Source organism: Monodelphis domestica, chromosome 3 (assembly GCF_027887165.1).
Source record: "Monodelphis domestica isolate mMonDom1 chromosome 3, mMonDom1.pri, whole genome shotgun sequence".
Taxonomy (NCBI): Eukaryota; Metazoa; Chordata; class Mammalia; order Didelphimorphia; family Didelphidae; genus Monodelphis; species Monodelphis domestica.
The window spans coordinates 90026574-90039964 of record NC_077229.1 but is presented as its reverse complement, the minus strand read 5'-3'; the positions used below and the strand labels follow the sequence as shown (position 1 = coordinate 90039964).

Genomic DNA, 13391 nt, shown 5'->3' with positions numbered 1-13391 from the left:
GTAGAAACGTTGAAGGAAGATTATCCCTGTTACTACGGTTCTTTTCATGGTTATCTTGGCAAGGAGTTGGCATCTCCCCCGATGAGCTGTGACAGGTGGATGAAGTCCCTGTTATTCCCTAAATTGAGACCTTAGAAGGGCAGGGGCAAGGCTATCTGTCTCAGAGAATTCAAGAGCCATTCCTCTAGTGCCCTGGAGATCACTGTAGTACCATAGAGGCTAGGCCTGATACCAGGGACCACATGCAAAGAGATTGAATATGTTTTCCCATGTGAGAGAGAGAGAAAGCTCTTGGACTGGGGTTTAAGCCTCATTCTGGCCATTTACTGCCTGTGTGATCTTTGGCAGATCACTTCACCCCTTTGGCCCAACGTTCCTACTTTATAAAATGAGAGGATTGGACTAGATGGTTTCCTAAGGTCCTTTCTAGTAGCTCTGAGGGCCTGAAACTGAAATAGCCTGGGCATAGCTGAACCAGGAAAGGGTTCCTTGGAGGAGGAGATGCTGGTGATGACTCAATTCCTGGAAACCTTGTGCAGAAGAGCCAGAATGTATGGGGTCAGGGAGAAGGTGGAACTTACTAGGGATGTAAATGTTTTATTAGGACCCCTCTAGCCTGGATCCTCCCCTCTGTGAGGCAGAAAGGCAACTGGGCTGGTCCAGGGCAAGAGAGTTGCCTCCAGCAGTTAGCATTTCAAACTGGACAACTGGTGACCACTTCATGAATCCTCTAGACTTGTTCACCATGGGACATGTTTGTGGCTTCAGGCTGGAGTGCCATGACTGATTGGAGTCTCTGATTACTTGGGTGGAGTCCTGACCAACTTTTCTAACCACTGAACCCCCTTGCCTCTGAACCTTACTGTCATTGCCTCCTTTTTTTCTGCCAGACCATTGGGATGAATCTTTAGGCCATCAGTAACCATAAATGCCTGCTGCATTGGACTGAGTCTGTCAGCATTTTCTCATGTTTGTCCTTGGCTGGAATCTTAGAGGGCATCTGCCTGGCTCACACTGGGACAGGAATTGCCTCAACAGCAGCCCAATGAGTAGCTGCCTGGTCATCTATCCCCCATTTTTGAGTGTTCCCCAAGGTAGCTTGTTCTGCTTTGGAACTCTTCTCATTGCTTAGAAAGATTTTTCCTATCATGGAGCCCAAGTCTTCCTCTCCAAAACTTCCCCCTTGTGGGGCCAAGAAGAATGAGTGTAAGGCCTCTTTTCTGTTACTGTTTTTCATTTACAAACTGTGTCCCTATAAATCTCTTTCACAGCTTAAATACCTTTAGTTCCTTCAGTCAGTCCTTATAGCCTGATTATATTCCCTTCACCATCCTAGTTGCATGCCTTTCTGATATCTTGTTTTTATATCACTTACATTTCCCAATTTGTTCCAGAGAAAGATCTTAAAATTGGCTAATACATCCAGAAAGCCTGATGATATAATGTAGGGTTCCATGCCAATAGTCCCCAACCTCTACAAAGAAATAAGGAAAGTGATTCCTCAGATCTCTTTTTTGAGGACCAAACTTCCCACAGTTTCCCAGTATTCAGTAGCCATTGTTTTTTGTTATTATCCTTTATATTGTTATGTTCCTTGATGAATGATAAGATCATATTAGTTATTTTGGTTACCATGTTATATTGTTGATTCATGTCATACTTGTAGTCCACTAAAGTCCCCAGATCTTGTTCACAGGAGTCGTTGTCTAGCTATGCTTCCCTAGTTCTAGGTTGGTGTGTTTGAACCATCATTGCCTTTCTTGGGGCCTAGTGCCATGGATTTCTTTTTTGTTTCCTTAGGGATGCCTTATGGCAGCCGTGAGAATTCTCTCCTTTACTCAGAAATTCCCAAAAAGGTACGCAAAGAGGCCCTGCTGCTGTTATCATGGAAACAGATGCTGGATCATTTTCAGGTGAGATGGCGTGCTTCCTGTGCCACCCTCCACCTGGCTGAGGTGTGATCTGCCAGGCCATCTGGGAGAGGGAGTGTTTGGCTGGAAGAGGGAGGTTCATTTGTGGTCCTCTCAGACTGCTAGCTAAAGATAAGTCAGCTTGGCATATGTTTGAAATGAGTTTGACGGGCTACGATAAAATTGGGTTGAATTATGGCATTGGTGTTACCTAGCAGTTAATAATAGTGTGGTATGTTAGAAAAGCTCTGTACTAGGGCCAGCTGCCTCTGTCTGGATCTCAGCTTCCATATCTTTACAATGAACAGATTGGACAGCATGATCTCTTTGAGGACCTTTCTAGTGCTAACTCTTGGATACCATGTGTCTGTGGGGAAGACTGAATTTTGGTGAACTTCAGGCTGTCATCTTGACAGATGATGCTTATCTACATAATCAGCATTGAAAGGCATTTAAACAAAACTGGCTTTACTAACCTGGTGATTCAGGGGAATGATGTTGATACATTTTACCTAGATTTTAACAAAGCATTCAATAACATCTCTCATGCTATTCTTTTTAAACTTATTTTTTATTGATATCTCTTGTTTTTTTATACTATCTTTATTTCTAAATATATTCCACTTTTCTCCTTTACCGAGAAGCCATCTTTCCAGCCTCTTATAACAACCATTAAAAAAGAGAGAGAAAACCCGTTTAGTAGGCCCAACCAATGCATAAACTGTGTTTGATATTATGTGCACATTCCCTATCCATAGTCCCCCTCCTCATCAGGAAGGAAGGATGTGCAGTGGCTCAAAGCCTCTCTGGGGACAAGCTGGATCACTTTAGTTAAGCAGGGTTTGGTCTTTCCACTTGAATTGTTATGTATATGGTTGTTTATTTTCCTGGTTTTGCTTCAATTCACTTTGAATTGAGTCGATTCATATAGATCTTTACATGTTTCTTTGAATTCTCTTTGTCACTTTTTTAGGGTTCAATAATATTTCATTACTTTTGTGATTGTGAAAATCACCTTTAAAGATGTTATAATATTAATCTATGGTCGCCAAGGAATTTACTTACGAAATTCCTAAAATGAAACACTCAAGTCAGAATGGAGTTTTTGGTGGTTTAATCACAATGGGAGTAAGAAAAAAGGAGAGGGAGAGAAGGAGAGAGGAGAAAAGGGAAAAAGGTTAACTCAACCTTCTGGCAGAGCCAGAGGGAGTTTAGGCCCAAAGGCCAAGGTAGAGAAGAGAATCAGTCCTTGACTCACATGACCCATCTGAAGGGAAGCTGTCTGTGGGCCTCCTCCCTGCTCAAGCTCCTAGCACGAACTGGCGCCTAGCCCTGTCCACAGGAAGGCTGCTCTCTATGTCACTTCTTCTGCCTCACAAGTGCCAATGGTGGCTCAAGCTTGGCTTAGGACAGCCCAGGTGGGCAGTTAGTGATTTCTGATTTGTCGTTGACTAGCACATGCCCGTGTAGTGTGGGTGTGCACAAATTTTGGTGCTAGACCAAGCAAGATGGAGATTTTAAAATTCACAGTCCCCCCTGATGATGATTGAGGGACTAGTCTCCCCAATTGATCACTAAACCTAAGCGTCCTGCACCCCGAAAAATTCTAAGTGCAAGTGTATACAAAATTTTACCCACTAAGAGGAAAACTACAATAGTTGTAGATTAGGGGAAATAGAGGAGAGAGAAAGACAGCAAACCAATGTTTTGCTGGGCGCATTGACAAAAGCCACTTAGGGGACTGTCCCCTTTGGCATAAGAATGTACATTCAAAAAAATGTTCAATCAACTGTACCCCAAGGTTCATTCTGGATCTTCCTGTAGTGAAAAGGTTTAGATATCTTTCTGCAAATAAGACATATTTGTAATACTGATCTTTAAAAATGAAAAATGTTACCTTGTTCAATTCATTTGCTCATACTTACAGTGGATCATGGCCAGATATGAAGAGGAAATGGATCTTATTTTTGGTGAGAAAGCCTTGCATTCTATATTTTCTTAGCTGACACAGCGTGTCAATGATTATAAGCTACATTTTTGAATTTTTAATACTCTTTTATTACATTTTCTTGCATGTGCAATATACTTTTTCAGTTTTTTTAATTTTTCTCTTTTTTATATTTGAAGCACATGTCACCAGCATTTAGATTTTCTTTAACTTTTTGATTTTGCAGTAATATAAGTTTAAGATACATTTGCTAATGCATGCCCCAAAAGCTTGTGACTATAAAAATGATGCCACTAATTACTTAAAATAAATTATAGGACTTTACTTAATAATTCTGTCTGATTCCAGGACAAGATATACACAAAAGAGCCATTGCACAGGGCCAAAGAAAACCCAATCCAGGATGGATTGATGCACTTCTAGGCCAATGCAAAGGTTTTTAACCTAGTGTGAAGACTCGAGGTTACTGTGTTTAACATTGTTAAACAGAGGCTTTCCTTGTGTCCATACTCACTCTGAAAATACTCACAGATGAGTATCCCCAAACCTTGGCTCCTATAATCTAGTCCCTTTTCTGTCTTTCATAGTGTGGTACCTTTCTGTAGTCCTGGCTATTGACTGGGTAAATGCATCATTGCTTAGATCATTTTAATTGGGCCCTGATTCAAGGACCTGTTATAGATTTATTTTTCTTTTACTTAGAATTTTTACACATAAGACTTTGATAGTCTATATTTTCATCCAGAAATTTTTCTTTTTTATTTGGATTTTTCTGATATCTTTTTAATTTCTCTTACCAATTGATTCATATACCTCATACCTCAGCCATGCATCCCTAAGTGATCCTGTATTTTTCTATCACCCACAACACGGGGAAATGTAAAAAAATATTATTATTTAAATTGCAAAGTTTAAATTCCTTTTAAGAAGAATTTTAGGTAAAGAAAGATGCTACTTCCCTCAATCCAGAAACTGAACAGTTGGAGAAGACACCATAAGAAGCCTCCAGACCACAAGCTGCACAAGAATGAACTTTGGGTGTAGTTGATTGAACATTTATTTGTATGTATACTTTCATGCCAAAGGGGAATGCCCCCTAACTGACTTTTTGTCAATGCGTCCAGCAATTACTGGTTTTGTCTTTTTTTTCTCTTATCCTCAAATTATTGTAATCTTTAAATTGATTATGTTTTCGTGATCCTTTGGGGGAAAAAAATTTTTTTTTTCAAATGATCACACTGGGAAATGTAAAAATGGAGATTTGAACTCTGGACTCCATTCCCCAGAAGTCCTTGCTCACTTCCCAAAATGCCTTGTAACCTCACCTGGGCTGAGAGTGAGATGGGGTATTTAACTTTATTGTAAAGACTTCTGGGGCCTTTTTTCCTACTTCTGCTTCGGAGCAGATGTGTCTCTCATGATGTGAGTGAAATTGAATTGGGCCTCTCAGCCCACCTAGCACGTGCCTTTCTTACTTGTATTTTTGTAAGTTCTTAATCTTAAATAAACCTCTAAAAATATAATACTCCTTGCAGAGAGAAACTAATTTCTACCTGCCTCAGTTTCCCTAAATTTTAATCTTTACAGTTTCATGCACCACAGTTTTTTATCCATTGCCTAATCATTGGGCATCTGACTTTATTCATAACTCTTTGCTGTCACAAAAAGTAATGTTAACTTTTAAACAAGATAGAGAAATAATGGCTAGATAGGAGTGCAATTATAAACAAATTTGGACCTGGTTGATTGGTGGAGTCTAATGGTTTGCTCTCCTTTTAGCAGGAGGTCTCTAAGGTGATGCCGCAGAAATCTGATGTTTTTCTAGTTTTCAACCTGATGTGAATAAGAGACTAGGTAATTTGTCTGTCACATTCATAGGAGACACCAAGCTAGGAAGGAGAACTGGCATGTTGGATGGCAGAATTGGGACCTGCAAAGACCCATCAGGCTAGAATGTTGGGTCAAATCAATTGAAGATGAAATTTAATAAAGATATATGAAGAAGAACTGGGGATTTTAGGAGACTCTAACCCTATGTCTAATCAACTTCTGAGATGTCCTTCTGGAAGCTTATGCCTTTTTGGGCTGCACTGAGAGACCTAGGGTTCAAGAAATTGATGTTAGTTCTGCTGTCCACTGCCCTGATGAAATCACATCTAGAGTACTGAATGAACTGGATAGTGTCCAGAGGAAAGCATACAGGGTGGTGAAGGGTCTCTAGTTATCATCCAAGATCTGTCTGAAGGAACTGGAACTGTTTATAACCTGGAGGAAGGAAAGATTTAGGGATGTCGTCAAGGTCTAGGACTGTTTAACCTAGAGAAGGGAAGGTCATGAAGTGGTCTGCCAAGAAAAGAGGGATTAGACTTATTCTGTTTGACTAGAGGGCAGAATGCAATGAGTAGAAGTTGCAAAGAGGCCAATTTAAGTTTAGTGTGAGGAAAACTTTCCTCCAAATGAGAACCTTCCAGAAGTGAAGTAGGCTGCCTTAGGACGTTGGAGATTCCTTCTCATTGGAAGTCTTCAAGCAAAATGGCTAGATTATCCCCTGTGAGGTGGTGTTGTGGGTATTGTTTTGGGGTGGTGATTTGGACTAGCTGGCCCCAAAGACCCCTTCTAATTGTGGGATTCTATGATTCTGCCACTACTGATGTAAATCTTGGAATGCTTGTGAAACTTTCTCCCTCCCCCAGAATGGGTGTTCTTGATAAGAATCCTTGATGGGGAGCATCTCTTCCTTTTAAATGCAATACCAGTGGGTTGGGGAGTATGTAGTATTGAAGCCCTTTTATTGAGGCTAGCTAATAACTAATGGCCTTGGCAGCCTGCATCTCCTGGGAAGGAGATGGTTCTGAATTTGAACTGGCCATTACTTTTGCCAAACAAATAGAGTGTGTTTTGGGGTAAAGCTCTGGAGTCTTATTTTTAGTGCAAAGAAGAACCTCCCTCTCCTGCCCTTTGACAGGATGAGAATTGGCAGCAGTGGAATGAGAGAACATGAAAGATGGTATGGCCTGCTTCAGCACCTCTTCCTGTGCCTCTACAGGAGTGGTTGTTGCCCGCTTAGCAGGCCACTTACTGGATACATCTTCACGGGTCACCTCTTGTCTGGCAGTTCAGATGAGCTCTAGCTTCCCATTCAGGGCCTCCACAGTCTGACCCAACCTTCTTTTTCCTGCCTCATCTCATACTACTTCCTCCACACATTGCCCTCACTACTACTTTCTGCTCCCACAAATCTCCCTGGTACTTTTGCTCACGCTCTTCCCTGATCCCCAAATGTCTTTTCTTTCCTTCTTTGTTGAATTCCTGACCATTTCCTAAAGCCTGACTCAAAGGTCAGCTTTTCTGCAAACCTGTCCTTGTTCCTCCTTCTCCTCCCTTAAATCTTAAAAACACTTGATTTTTGTACCACCTCAATCTCTTTATACTATTTTGTGTTAATAATTGACATTTATATAGAGCTCCAAAGTTTGCAGATCCCCTGACCTACATTTTCCCATTTGAGCATCCCATCAACTCCATGAGGTAAGAACAGTGGTAATTATCCCTGTTTGACAGATGAGGAAACTTAAGACACAAGTAGATTAAGCAGCTTCCCAGTGATCACAGCTGTAGGAGAGAGAAGGGCCAAAAACTAAACTTGGGTCTTCTGACTCTAATTCCAACCTCTGTAATAGGCATTAGACCTGAGTGCTGACCAGGAACAACTGAATTCAGGTGTTTATCCTCAGAACACCGATTACCTAGGTGACCCAGGACAAGTCATTTCACCTCAGTCTGCCTCTATTTCTTCTTCTGTAAAATAGGGATATTAACATCATTTACCTTGCAGGGATTTTTTGAGGATCAAATGAGATAATTGTAAAGTGCTCTATAAACACTAAAATAGTACATAAATTCTAGCTGTTATTTTTATCATCATACTCTTGCCCTATGGTGGCAATCTATGTCTCTTACGTGAATGAGATTAGCGATGGGGCTAAATAAAAAGGATTTCATGTCAGAATGTTTTGGTTGTGGTGGGGAATTCTTGATCACTTGGTTCCCAGTGGTTTCCCTCTGTTAAGGGGCAGAGGCTAGTCATGCAGTCACAAGCTCCAGACCCTGGGGTCAGCTGAAGCCTTACTGGATCCTTGTTCCTTTTGTATACACTCAGGCTACCCCACACCATGGCATGTACTCTCGGGAAGAAGAGCTTCTGAGGGAGCGTAAGCGTCTCGGTGTGTTTGGTATCACCTCCTATGACTTCCACAGTGAAAGTGGCCTCTTCCTCTTCCAAGCCAGTAATAGCCTCTTTCATTGCCGAGATGGAGGCAAGAATGGATTCATGGTGAGTTTTGGAGGCCCGGCTGGGTAGGTATGTAGGTGATAGGCCAACAAGATCAGCACACCTTTCTTTCCTCACTTTTGATTTTCTAGCCAAATGCTAACTTCTGTCTCCATGACTGACCATACTGTTTTTCAGGAACTGTCCCCCATTAGCCCCAGCTTTGGGGCCAGTTTCTTCTTGAAGCTTTCCTTGATTTTCTACCCTTTTCCCTCCTTACTTTCCTTCTGACTTCTCCAGATGAAAGTGCTCTCCCCCTCCTTAGACTTCTTGTCTGGTTCTTGTTGGAGGTTTTGACATCATAGACATTTGTATACCTGTCTCTTCCCCTATCATACTCCAGCCCCTAGCACAGTGCCCTGCATATACAAGATATGTAGTGAGCGTTTGTTAACTATTGTATCTCCTCAGGTGTCTCCCATGAAGCCACTAGAAATCAAAACCCAGTGTTCCGGGCCTAGGATGGATCCCAAGATCTGCCCTGCTGACCCTTCCTTCTTCTCATTCATAAATAACAATGATTTGTGGGTGGCGAATATTGAGACTGGAGAAGAGAGACGGATGACATACTGTCATAAAGGTGAGCTCAGGCCTTTGGGATGGGGTCCTTGAAAATCTGCCATTTTACTGCTCTAGCCATTCTCTTTGGTCCTTGTTCTTGAGCAGTGCAACTTCTTCCATGTCCAGAACACACCTTGGAAGAGTGAGATGAGGCCTTGACCATGAGCTGGGTCCTGTGGCTGTCACCTCACTGCTACCCCCCCCCCCCCCAGGCCATCTCTTCCAGCCCACTTCAGGGCACTGGAGTGTCCTAAAACACTGCCTGCTTTAAATTCTCTAGTCCATAGTGTCCCCCCCTTTCTGGAGTGCTGTAGCCTTGTTTCCTTGGCCACTCCACTGGTCTGGCTGGCACTTCTTCAGGGAAGGGTAGTGACATCTTCCTGGGCAGCACTCAGTTTTTTTCTGAAACTAGATTGTGAGCTCCTGGAGAGCAGGGACCACATCTTCAGTGTCTGTATTTGCCCCAGCCCAGAGATTAGGTTGAATAAGTTCCCAGTAAAAGCATATCAATTGTTCTCCCTCTGCAGGTTTGTCCAGTGTCTTGGAGGACCCCAAGTCAGCAGGGGTAGCTACCTTTGTCATCCAGGAAGAATTTGATCGGTTTACAGGCTACTGGTGGTGCCCAACAGCTTCCTGTGAAGGTGTGTCTTCTTTATATTTTTTTGATGGTCTGGGGCCCTTTCCATCAGGATTCTATTTATTTTGTCACTTACATGTAATAACAAATTTCCATTTGAGTTTTCCAAAGTTATATGATCCAAGTTGTCTTCTCTCCCCTCCCCCCGTCCCCTAGGCTGGCAAGCAATTCAATCTGAGTTATATATGTATTATCACACAAAACATTTCCATATTGTTCATTTTTGTGAGTGACTAATCTTATAAAGCCAAAACTCCAAAGCACATACCCAAATAACAAGTGAAAAATTGTATGCTTTCATCTGCATTCCTTCTCCAATAGCTCTTTCTCTGGAACTGGATAGCATTCTTTTTGTCCTAGTTCCCTCATAATTGTCCTGAATCATCGTATCATTGAGAATATCTAAGTCTATCACAGTTGGTACTTCCACAGTATTGCTGTTACTGTGTACAGTGCTCTCCTGGTTCTGCTTATTTCACTCTGTATCAGTTCACATAGGTCTGTCCAGCTCTTTCTGAAACCATCCTGTTCATCATTCCTTATAATAACACAATAGTATCCCATCACCATCATATACCACAGTTTGTTCAGTCATTCCACAGTTGATGGACATCCCTTTAGTTTCCAATACTTTGCCACCACAAAAAGAGCAGCTATACATATTTTTGTACAAGTAGGTCCTTTCCCATTTTTTTTTTACCTCTTTGGGATACAAACCCAGTAGTGGATCTAGTAGTGGACTAGATCAAAGTTTCATCAGGATTTTAAAGAAGTACATTTTAGGCTATACTTTCTTCCCCTCCCTTGTTCTGTCAGCATCAGTTCTTGGTGGTAAGTTGTTCTTTTTTTTCTCCCTTTTTTATTTAGAATATTTTCCCATGGTTTCATGATTCATGATTCCCCTCCCCTTTCTACCCTCCTCCCAAAGCCAACAAGCAGTTCCACTGGGTTATACATGTATCATTCATTGTTCTATTTGCAGTAGAGTTATCCTTTAACATCAAAACCTTAATCACATCCCTATTGCATTACGTGGCCAATCATATATTTTTCTAATGTGTTTCTGGTTCCACAGTACTTTCTCATAAGTCCCTCAGAATTGTCCTTGATCATTGCATTGCCACTAATGGAGAAGTCCATTACATTCAATTGTGCCACAGTGTATCCGTCTCTGTGTACAATGTTCTCCTGGTTCTGCTCCTTTCACTCTGCATCACTTCCTGGAGGTCCTTCCAGTTCACATGAGATTTCTCTAGTTCATTATTCCTTTGAGCACAATATTATTCCATCACCAACAGATACCACAATTTGTTCAGCCATTCCCCAATCTGTGGACACCCCCTCATTTTTCATTTTTTTGCCACCACAAAGAGCGCAGCTATTTTTTGGTACAATATTTTGGTACAAATCTTTTTCCTTATTATCTCTTTGGGGTATAAACCCAGCAGTGGTATGGCTGGGTCAAAGGGTAGGCAGTCTTTTAAAACCTTTTGGGCATAGTTCCAAATTGCCCTCCAGAATGGTTGGACTAGTTCACAACTCCACTAACAACACATTAGTGTCCCAATTTTGCCACATCCCCTCCTACATTTCTCACTTTCCTTTGCTGTCATATTGGCCAATCTGCTAGGCATGAGGTGGTACCTCAGACTTGTTTTGATTTGCATTTCTCTAATTATAAGATTTAGAACACTTTTTCATGTGCTTATTGATAGTTTTGATTTCGTTGTGTGAAAATTGCCTATTCATATCCCTTGATCATTTGTCAATTGGGGGTGAGTTGTTCTTGAATGTGGAAAAATGAACTGGCTTCTTAGACTCTGAAAGGTAGATTGACTTCTGTTGAAATCCTAGAATGATAACTTCCATCTCTGTGGTGCTTTAATCATTTTCCCAACCAAAACTTTTCGAGGTAGGTAGTATAATTATGTTTGACTCCACTTTCTCCATGACGAGTGTGAGGTTTCCAGAGGCAGCATGACTCCCCCAGAGGTTCACTGCGCATAGGGATTAAAGCCAAGATTCATAGAACCACAGAGATTTAGAGTTGAAAGGGTCCTTGGCAGCCCAGAGAAATTCCCACTCTAATGTGCCCAACAGGGTTATCCTTCTCTCCCTAAAAAAACTCTAGTGAAGGGGCATTGACTGCCTCCCAAGGCAGCTTCTTCCTACTTTTGGACAGCTCTAATTGGGAGGAAGTTTTTGCTCAATTCATACCTAACTTGTCATTCCTGGTTCTGCCCTCTACAGCCAAACATAATAAGTCTAATTCTACTTCCATATGTCAGTCCTTCCAATATTTCAGTATGCTGTCATGTGTCTCTCCTGTCCTCCTCTGTGCACACCCTTCCAGGCTTCACCAGCTCTCCCAGACTCCATGGCCAGTGCTCTTTCTTCTTGTTTGTCATCCTGTTAGAGACCCTGGATTCTGAGGACCAGAGAAAGCATATGGTGTATTCCACCTGGCCGTGGTCTGTGTTCTCCTCTTCCAGGGCTCTTCCTGGAAGCATTGGGATTTAGATGAGTTTGGAATAGATTTGGCAACAGTTTGCCTGTATACTGGGGCCTCTGCTGGCAAGAAAACCTGTGTAGCTAACTGATTTTTCCATAGCTCTTAGGTCATTTTTTTCAAGAGGAAATACTGACTATAAGATCCTTAATAAAATTGCATAAACCTGATTGTTAGGAAATATTTATATCTTCCTTAATAGTTTCACTTTTGTAAGTAGGACTTTTGGCCAAAAGTGTGACTTTTGTAAGAAGGAATAAACCCTTTGAACTACTGAGCAGTCTGGGAGGCTTGTCTCCAAAGTGTCTGTTAGTGGAGATCAGTCTCTCTCAGGCAGTTTTAGTTGACAGTGACTCAAGTCTTAGGCCACCCGAGCTTTCTTCAGATCATTCATAGCTACTAACTAGGTACCTACTTTGTTCCCCACAAAGGGCAGACATAGTGCTTGGCCTCATCAAGTTTACAGTTATAAGGGGAACAAATACAGATAACTAATACAGAAGAGTCTTACATGATCAGTACATCAGAATAGCATGAAGTAAAGAGTTGTGATCCAAGTTATTGATAACTGGGAGAATAGAGAGGGCTTCTATGAATGAAGGGGGTGGCTTCTAACTTGAGTTAGACCTTAACGAATGAACTAAGAACTCAGTGGACAAAGAGCCACTGCAGATTGTTGTTCCAAACAGAACCTTCTTGGCGGCTAATCTTTCAATTATTTTCATTAACTATCTCTGCCTGTCAAGGCTCCCATTTCCCAATTTCTAACAAGTCCCTTTCTCCTCCCCAATTCTGATCCTCTAGACATTACATCTTAGATATACACTCCACCTGTCCCTACTATCATCCTTTTTAAAACAAACAAACCCCAAAACCTATCTTCTGTCTTAGAATCAATACTATGTATTCATTCCAAGGTAGAAGAATGGAAAGGACTAAGCAGTGGAGATTAAGTGACTTGCTCAGGGTTACATAGCTAAGAAGTATCTGAGGGCAGATTGGAATCCAGGACTGCCTGTCTTTAGACTTGCCTCTTTATCCATTGAGCCATATCCTTAGTCATAATCCCTATTCCTTTCTAGCCCCTTCTTTCATTTTGCTCTTTGGAACTCCCTTTCCACCATTAAATACCCTCCATCCTTAATTACTTTTTCTTGTACCCCTTCCAGGGCCTTACATGATGATCACACCAATTGGGAGCTCACTTTTTCCTAAGCACTGGACTTCTCTGTTGGTCTGAGCTAGCACTAGCTATTCCTTTTCCTACCTGTTATCTCAGAGGGTCTCAAGGGTGGAACAACACATACCAGGGTCACCATTGTCCTGCCCCTTCCAGATCCTTGCTCTGCTCTCATCAAAAATAACCTGTCCTTTTTAAAAGCCATGCTCTCCATCCACACTCCTCTCTCCCCATCATGTTTCTTCCATCAATGACTTCCAAGACTCTAATAACAACTACCCCACAAAGTTCCAACCCAATCCACCCAAGCAAAACC

The 13391-nt window shown here is 41.7% G+C and overlaps 1 protein-coding gene across 4 annotated transcripts in view; it reads left to right on the top strand.

Moving 5' to 3' along the window:
- The window catches only part of DPP9 (dipeptidyl peptidase 9), a 54024-nt gene that overhangs the window by 14909 nt on the left and 25724 nt on the right, over window positions 1-13391 (top strand). For 3 of the 4 annotated variants that reach the window (XM_001374952.5, XM_007488932.3, XM_056822453.1), the window contains 4 exons: window positions 1801-1913; window positions 8018-8191; window positions 8600-8768; window positions 9277-9390. In XM_001374952.5, the coding sequence (XP_001374989.2) occupies window positions 1801-1913; window positions 8018-8191; window positions 8600-8768; window positions 9277-9390 (570 nt within the window). The remainder of the gene's footprint in view (window positions 1-1800; window positions 1914-8017; window positions 8192-8599; window positions 8769-9276; window positions 9391-13391) is intronic. The other variant, XM_007488933.3, reaches the window with a different exon arrangement.